Genomic DNA, 8,774 nt, shown 5'->3' on the forward strand with positions numbered 1-8,774 from the left:
CCCCCTGTCCCTGGGAGTGGGGGACAGTGTAGAGGGAGGTTTACTCTGTATCTAACCCCCTGTCCCTGGGAGTGGGGGACGGTGTAGAGGGAGCTTTACTCTGTATCTAACCCCCTGTCCTGGGAGTGGGGGGACGGTGTAGAGGGAGCTTTACTCTGTATCTAACCCCCTGTCCCTGGGAGTGGGGGACGGTGTAGGGGGAGCTTTACTCTGTATCTAACCCCCTGTCCCTGGGAGTGGGGGGTCGGTGTATAGGGAGCTTTACTCTGTATCTAATCCCCCTGTCCCTGGGAGTGGGGGTCGGTGTATAGGGAGCTTTACTCTGTATCTAACCTCCCTGTCCCTGGGAGTGGGGGACGGTGTAGAGGGAGCTTTACTCTGTATCTAACCCCCTGTCCCTGGGAGTGGGGGATGGTGTAGAGAGAGCTTTATTCTGTATCTAACCCCCTGTTGTGTGGGTGTAGAGGGAGCCTGACCCTGTCCCTAACCCCCCTGTTGTGTGGGTGTAGAGGGTGTAGGGCGAGCCTGACCCTGTCCCTAACCCCCCTGTTGTGTGGGTGTAGAGGAAGCCTGACCCTGTCCCTAACCCCCCTGTTGTGTGGGTGTAGAGGGTGTAGGGCGAGCCTGACCCTGTCCCTAACCCCCCTGTTGTGTGAGTGTAGAGGGTGTAGAGGGAGCTTGACCCTGTCCCTAACCCCCCTGTTGTGTGTGTGTGGGGGTGTGTAGGGGGTGTAGGGGGAGCCTGACGGACCCACCGTCCCCCAGGAAGCGAAGCAGCGCCAGGTCGATCAGCCGTTTCCAGGGGGAGCCCTTGTAGAGGGAGCCTGACCCTGCCCCTAACCCCCTCTGTTGTGTGTGTGTGTGGGGGGGTGTAGGGGGTGTAGAGGGAGCCTGACGGACCCACCGTCCCCCAGGAAGCGAAGCAGCGCCAGGTCGATCAGCCGTTTCCAGGGGGAGCCCTTGTAGAGGGAGCCTGACCCTGCCCCTAACCCCCCTGTTGTGTGTGTGTGTGGGGGGGGGTGTGTAGGGGGTGTAGGGGGAGCCTGACGGACCCACCGTCCCCCAGGAAGCGAAGCAGCGCCAGGTCGATCAGCCGTTTCCAGGGGGGGCCCTTGTAGAGGGAGCCTGACCCTGTCCCTAACCCCCCTGTTGTGTGTGTGTGGGGGTGTGTAGGGGGTGTAGAGGGAGCCTGACGGACCCACCGTCCCCCAGGAAGCGAAGCAGCGCCAGGTCGATCAGCCGTTTCCAGGGGGAGCCCTTGTAGAGGGAGCCTGACCCTGCCCCTAACCCCCCTGTTGTGTGTGTGTGGGGGTGTGTAGGGGGTGTAGGGGGAGCCTGACGGACCCACCGTCCCCCAGGAAGCGAAGCAGCGCCAGGTCGATCAGCCGTTTCCAGGGTGAGCCCTTGTAGAGGGAGCCTGACCCTGTCCCTAACCCCCCCCCCTGTTGTGTGTGTGTGGGGGTGTGTAGGGGGTGTAGAGGGAGCCTGACAGACCCACCGTCCCCCAGGAAGCGAAGCAGCGCCAGGTCGATCAGCCGTTTCCAGGGGGAGCCCTTGTAGAGGGAGCCTGACCCTGTCCCTAACCCCCCCCTGTTGTGTGTGTGTGTGGGTGTGAGGGTGTGTAGAGGGAGCCTGACGGACCCACCGTCCCCCAGGAAGCGAAGCAGCGCCAGGTCGATCAGCCGTTTCCAGGGGGAGCCCTTGTAGAGGGAGCCTGACCCTGTCCCTATCCCCCCCCCTGTTGTGTGTGTGTGTGTGTGGGGGTGTGTAGGGGGTGTAGAGGGAGCCTGACGGACCCACCGTCCCCCAGGAAGCGAAGCAGCGCCAGGTCGATCAGCCGTTTCCAGGGGGAGCCCTTGTAGAGGGAGCCTGACCCTGTCCCTAACCCCCCCCTGTTGTGTGTGTGGGTGGGGGTGTGTAGGGGGTGTAGAGGGAGCCTGACGGACCCACCGTCCCCCAGGAAGCGAAGCAGCGCCAGGTCGATCAGCCGTTTCCAGGGGGAGCCCTTGTAGAGGGAGCCTGACCCTGCCCCTAACCCCCTGTTGTGTGTGTGTGGGGGTGTGTAGGGGGTGTAGAGGGAGCCTGACGGACCCACCGTCCCCCAGGAAGCGAAGCAGCGCCAGGTCGATCAGCCGTTTCCAGGGGGAGCCCTTGTAGAGGGAGCCTGACCCTGTCCCTAACCCCCCCCTCTGTTGTGTGTGTGTGTGGGGGTGTGTAGGGGGTGTAGAGGGAGCCTGACGGACCCACCGTCCCCCAGGAAGCGAAGCAGCGCCAGGTCGATCAGCCGTTTCCAGGGGGAGCCCTTGTAGAGGGAGCCTGACCCTGCCCCTAACCCCCCCCCGTGTTGTGTGTGTGTGAGGGTGTGTAGGGGGTGTAGAGGGAGCCTGACGGACCCACCGTCCCCCAGGAAGCGAAGCAGCGCCAGGTCGATCAGCCGTTTCCAGGGGGAGCCCTTGTAGAGGGAGCCTGACCCTGACCCCCCCCCTCTGTTGTGTGTGTGTGGGGGTGTGTAGGGGGTGTAGGGGGAGCCTGACGGACCCACCGTCCCCCAGGAAGTGAAGCAGCGCCAGGTCGATCAGCCGTTTCCAGGGGGGAGCCCTTGTAGAGGGAGCCTGACCCTGTCCCTATCCCCCCCCCTGTTGTGTGTGTGTGGGGGTGTGTAGGGGGTGTAGGGGGAGCCTGACGGACCCACCGTCCCCCAGGAAGCGAAGCAGCGCCAGGTCGATCAGCCGTTTCCAGGGGGAGCCCTTGTAGAGGGAGCCTGACCCTGTCCCTAACCCCCCTGTTGTGTGTGTGTGGGGGTGTGTAGGGGGTGTAGAGGGAGCCTGACGGACCCACCGTCCCCCAGGAAGCGAAGCAGCGCCAGGTCGATCAGCCGTTTCCAGGGGGAGCCCTTGTAGAGGGAGCCTGACCCTGCCCCTAACCCCCCTGTTGTGTGTGTGTGGGTGTGTGTGTAGGGGGTGTAGGGGGAGCCTGACGGACCCACCGTCCCCCAGGAAGCGAAGCAGCGCCAGGTCGATCAGCCGTTTCCAGGGGGAGCCCTTGTAGAGGGAGCCTGACCCTGCCCCTAACCCCCCCCTGTTGTGTGTGTGTGTGTGTGGGGGTGTGTAGGGGGTGTAGGGGGAGCCTGACGGACCCACCGTCCCCCAGGAAGCGAAGCAGCGCCAGGTCGATCAGCCGTTTCCAGGGGGAGCCCTTGTAGAGGGAGCCTGACCCTGCCCCTAACCCCCCCCTGTTGTGTGTGTGTGTGTGTGTGGGTGTGTAGGGGGTGTAGGGGGAGCCTGACGGACCCACCGTCCCCCAGGAAGCGAAGCAGCGCCAGGTCGATCAGCCGTTTCCAGGGGGAGCCCTTGTAGAGGGAGCCTGACCCTGCCCCTAACCCCCCTGTTGTGTGTGTGTGGGGGTGTGTAGGGGGTGTAGGGGGAGCCTGACGGACCCACCGTCCCCCAGGAAGCGAAGCAGCGCCAGGTCGATCAGCCGTTTCCAGGGGGAGCCCTTGTAGAGGGAGCCTGACCCTGCCCCTAACCCCCCTGTTGTGTGTGTGTGGGGGTGTGTAGGGGGTGTAGGGGGAGCCTGACGGACCCACCGTCCCCCAGGAAGCGAAGCAGCGCCAGGTCGATCAGCCGTTTCCAGGGGGAGCCCTTGTAGAGGGAGCCTGACCCTGCCCCTAACCCCCCTGTTGTGTGTGTGTGGGGGTGTGTAGGGGGTGTAGGGGGAGCCTGACGGACCCACCGTCCCCCAGGAAGCGAAGCAGCGCCAGGTCGATCAGCCGTTTCCAGGGGGAGCCCTTGTAGAGGGAGCCTGACCCTGCCCCTAACCCCCCACTCTGTTGTGTGTGTGTGGGGGTGTGTAGGGGGTGTAGAGGGAGCCTGACGGACCCACCGTCCCCCAGGAAGCGAAGCAGCGCCAGGTCGATCAGCTGTTTCCAGGGGGAGCCCTTGTAGAGGGAGCCTGACCCTGCCCCTAACCCCCCTGTTGTGTGTGTGTAGGGGGTGTAGAGGGAGCCTGACGGACCCACCGTCCCCCAGGAAGCGAAGCAGCGCCAGGTCGATCAGCCGTTTCCAGGGGGAGCCCTTGTAGAGGGAGCCTGACCCTGCCCCTAACCCCCCTGTTGTGTGTGTGGGTGGGGGTGTGTAGGGGGTGTAGAGGGAGCCTGACGGACCCACCGTCCCCCAGGAAGCGAAGCAGCGCCAGGTCGATCAGCCGTTTCCAGGGGGAGCCCTTGTAGAGGGAGCCTGACCCTGTCCCTAACCCCCCCCCTGTTGTGTGTGTGTGTGGGTGTGTTGGGGGTGTAGAGGGAGCCTGACGGACCCACCGTCCCCCAGGAAGCGAAGCAGCGCCAGGTCGATCAGCCGTTTCCAGGGGGAGCCCTTGTAGAGGGAGCCTGACCCTGTCCCTAACCCCCCCCCCTGTTGTGTGTGTGGGTGTGTAGGGGGTGTAGAGGGAGCCTGACGGACCCACCGTCCCCCAGGAAGCGAAGCAGCGCCAGGTCGATCAGCCGTTTCCAGGGGGAGCCCTTGTAGAGGGAGCCTGACCCTGTCCCTAACCCCCCCCCCTGTTGTGTGTGTGGGTGTGTAGGGGGGTGTAGAGGGAGCCTGACGGACCCACCGTCCCCCAGGAAGCGAAGCAGCGCCAGGTCGATCAGCCGTTTCCAGGGGGAGCCCTTGTAGAGGGAGCCTGACCCTGCCCCTAACCCCCCCCCTGTTGTGTGTGGGGGTGTGTAGGGGGTGTAGGGGGAGCCTGACGGACCCACCGTCCCCCAGGAAGCGAAGCAGCGCCAGGTCGATCAGCCGTTTCCAGGGGGAGCCCTTGTAGAGGGAGCCTGACCCTGCCCCTAACCCCCCCCTCTGTTGTGTGTGTGTGTGGGGGTGTGTAGGGGGTGTAGAGGGAGCCTGACGGACCCACCGTCCCCCAGGAAGCGAAGCAGCGCCAGGTCGATCAGCCGTTTCCAGGGGGAGCCCTTGTAGAGGGAGCCTGACCCTGCCCCTAACCCCCCCCCCCTGTTGTGTGTGTGTGTGTGTGGGGGTGTGTAGGGGGTGTAGGGGGAGCCTGACGGACCCACCGTCCCCCAGGAAGCGAAGCAGCGCCAGGTCGATCAGCCGTTTCCAGGGGGAGCCCTTGTAGAGGGAGCCTGACCCTGCCCCTAACCCCCCCCTGTTGTGTGTGTGGGTGTGTAGGGGGTGTAGAGGGAGCCTGACGGACCCACCGTCCCCCAGGAAGCGAAGCAGCGCCAGGTCGATCAGCCGTTTCCAGGGGGAGCCCTTGTAGAGGGAGCCTGACCCTGCCCCTAACCCCCCCCCTGTTGTGTGTGGGGGTGTGTAGGGGGTGTAGGGGGAGCCTGACGGACCCACCGTCCCCCAGGAAGCGAAGCAGCGCCAGGTCGATCAGCCGTTTCCAGGGGGAGCCCTTGTAGAGGGAGCCTGACCCTGCCCCTAACCCCCCCCTCTGTTGTGTGTGTGTGTGGGGGTGTGTAGGGGGTGTAGAGGGAGCCTGACGGACCCACCGTCCCCCAGGAAGCGAAGCAGCGCCAGGTCGATCAGCCGTTTCCAGGGGGAGCCCTTGTAGAGGGAGCCTGACCCTGCCCCTAACCCCCCCCCCTGTTGTGTGTGTGTGTGTGTGGGGGTGTGTAGGGGGTGTAGGGGGAGCCTGACGGACCCACCGTCCCCCAGGAAGCGAAGCAGCGCCAGGTCGATCAGCCGTTTCCAGGGGGAGCCCTTGTAGAGGGAGCCTGACCCTGCCCTAACCCCCCCCTGTTGTGTGTGTGGGTGTGTAGGGGGTGTAGGGGGAGCCTGACGGACCCACCGTCCCCCAGGAAGCGAAGCAGCGCCAGGTCGATCAGCCGTTTCCAGGGGAGCCCTTGTACAGTGCGATCCCGTAACCAGTTGTGGCGAAGACCTTCCCACTGCCGATGGTCACCAGTTTACAACCTTCGTCCTTCCGCGCCATGTAGTTCACCACCGCCGCGTCGTAGATGAAGGCATCCAGCTTCCTGGGGGGGGGGGACGGGGGGACGGGGGGGGGGTGGGGGGGGGCACGGGGGGGGGGTGGGGGGACCGGACGGTGGGGGGGGGGGTGGGGGGAGAGAGACGGGGAGGGGGAGAGAGAGAGGGGGGCAAGAGAACACAGTTAGGGAACATTACATTGACTGCACTGGGTTAGATACAGGGTAAAGCTCCCTCTACACCGTCCCCCCCCACCTCCCCAGGGACAGGGGGGTTAGATACACCGTCCCCCAGGGACAGGGGGGTTAGATACACCATCCCCCCCCTCCCCAGGGACAGGGGGTTAGATACACCGTCCCCCCACTCCCAGGGACAGGGGGGTTAGATACACCGTCCCCCAGGGACAGGGGGGTTAGATACACCGTCCCCCCACTCCCAGGGACAGGGGGGTTAGATACACCATCCCCCCCACTCCCAGGGACAGGGGGGGTTAGATACACCGTCCCCCCACTCCAGGGACAGGGGGGTTAGATACACCGTCCCCCAGGGACAGGGGGGTTAGATACACCGACCCCCCAGGGACAGGGGGGTTAGATACACCGTCCCCCCCACTCCAGGGACAGGGGGGTTAGATACACCGTCCCCCAATCCCAGGGACAGGGGGGGTTAGATACACCGTCCCCCCACTCCCAGGGACAGGGGGGTTAGATACACCGTCCCCGAGGGACAGGGGGGTTAGATACACCGTCCCCCCACTCCCAGGGACAGGGGGGTTAGATACACCGTCCCCCAGGGACAGGGGGGGTTAGATACACCGTCCCCCCACTCCCAGGGACAGGGGGGTTAGATACACCGTCCCCCCACTCCCAGGGACAGGGGGGTTAGATACACCGTCCCCCCACTCCCAGGGACAGGGGCGTTAGATACACCGTCTCCCCACTCCCAGGGACAGGGGGGTTAGATACACCGTCCCCCCACTCCCAGGGACAGGGGGGGTTAGATACACCGTCCCCCAGGGACAGGGGGGTTAGATACACCGACCCCCCAGGGACAGGGGGGTTAGATACACCGTCCCCCCCACTCCCAGGGACAGGGGAGTTAGATACACCGTCCCCCCACTCCCAGGGACAGGGGGTTAGATACACCGTCCCCCCACTCCCAGGGACAGGGGGGTTAGATACACCGTCCCCCCACTCCCAGGGACAGGGGGGTTAGATACACCGTCCCCCCACTCCCAGGGACAGGGGGTTAGATACACCGTCCCCCCACTCCAGGGACAGGGGGGGTTAGATACACCGTCCCCCAGGGACAGGGGGGTTAGATACACCGTCCCCCCACTCCCAGGGACAGGGGGGTTAGATACACCGTCCCCCAGGGACAGGGGGGTTAGATACACCGTCCCCCCACTCCCAGGGACAGGGGGTTAGATACACCGTCCCCCCACTCCCAGGGACAGGGGGTTAGATACACGTCCCCCCACTCCCAGGGACAGGGGGGTTAGATACACCGTCCCCCCACTCCCAGGGACAGGGGGGTTAGATACACCGTCCCCCCACTCCCAGGGACAGGGGGGTTAGATACACCGTCCCCCACACCCAGGGACAGGGGGGTTAGATACACCGTCCCCCCCACTCCCAGGGACAGGGGGGTTAGATACACCGTCCCCCCACTCCCAGGGACAGGGGGGTTAGATACACCGTCCCCCCACTCCCAGGGACAGGGGGGTTAGATACACCGTCCCCCCACTCCCAGGGACAGGGGCGTTAGATACACCGTCCCCCCACTCCCAGGGACAGGGGGGTTAGATACACCGTCCCCCCACTCCCAGGACAGGGGGGTTAGATACACCGTCCCCCCACTCCCAGGGACAGGGGGGTTATATACACCGTCCCCAGGGACAGGGGGGTTAGATACACCGTCCCCCCCACTCCCAGGGACAGGGGGGTTATATACACCGTCCCCCCCACTCCCAGGGACAGGGGGGTTAGATACACCGTCCCCCCACTCCCAGGGACAGGGGGGGTTACAGACAGTGTGGAGCCCCCCCCCCTCTGTGCCCCACCCTGTCTCAGGACGGGGGCGAGCGCGGGGTATGTGATAGAGTCGGGGGGGGCGGGCGGGGGGGGGTCAGGGGGAGGTGTCCCTGGAGCACTCACCCTGTTTTGAGATTGTGCAGAGCGTCCTCCACAGATTTCTGGTTGTACTTCGACATGTAACTGTGCATCTCGGGATAATTACTGCGAATGTTCCTCTCTGTACTCCCATTCGGCACTGTCCCGAACTGCAGGGGTGGGTACTGCTCCTGGGGTCTCTGGAACTGTGGGTGAGAGGGGGGGAGAGGGGGGGGAGGGAGGGGGGAGGGAGGGGGAGAGAGAGGGAGAGGGGGAGAGGAGGGGGAGAGGGAGAGGGGGGAGAGGGGGAGGGAGAGAGAGAGAAAACAATAAATGACAGAAGAGATGACGTACGTATCCGAAACACGTGTAGGGATTGAGGTGATGCTGTGCAGGAGCATTGAGTTAGGGGGGATTGAGTTGGGGGATTGAGTTGGGGGTTGAGTTGGGGATTGAGTTGGGGATTGAGTTGGGGGTTGAGTTGGGGGTTGAGTTGGGGGTTGAGTTGGGGGTTGAGTTGGGGGTTGAGTTGGGGGTTGAGTTGGGGGTTGAGTTGGGGTTGAGTTGGGGATTGAGTTGGGGATTGAGTTGGGGATTGAGTTGGGGATTGAGTTGGGGGTTGAGTTGGGGGTTGAGTTGGGGGTTGAGTTGGGGGTTGAGTTTGAGACTGAGTTTGAGATTGAGTTGGGGATTGAGTTGGGGATTGAGTTGGGGATTGAGT

The 8,774-nt window shown here is 64.5% G+C and overlaps 1 protein-coding gene across 1 annotated transcript in view; it reads right to left on the reverse strand.

Annotated features, from left to right (window-relative positions):
* LOC140455611 (glutamate receptor ionotropic, NMDA 2C-like) overlaps positions 1-8,255 on the reverse strand; it is a 50,236-nt gene extending 41,981 nt beyond the window's left edge. Inside the window, 3 exon segments of the mRNA XM_072550526.1 lie at positions 5,803-5,850; positions 5,853-5,989; positions 8,099-8,255. Coding sequence (XP_072406627.1) covers positions 5,803-5,850; positions 5,853-5,989; positions 8,099-8,166 — 253 coding nt within the window. The 5' untranslated portion in view covers positions 8,167-8,255.
* Between the last annotated feature and the right edge of the window lie 519 nt (positions 8,256-8,774).

The sequence above is a fragment of the Chiloscyllium punctatum genome, chromosome 30, assembly GCF_047496795.1.
Source record: "Chiloscyllium punctatum isolate Juve2018m chromosome 30, sChiPun1.3, whole genome shotgun sequence".
Taxonomy (NCBI): domain Eukaryota; kingdom Metazoa; phylum Chordata; class Chondrichthyes; order Orectolobiformes; family Hemiscylliidae; genus Chiloscyllium; species Chiloscyllium punctatum.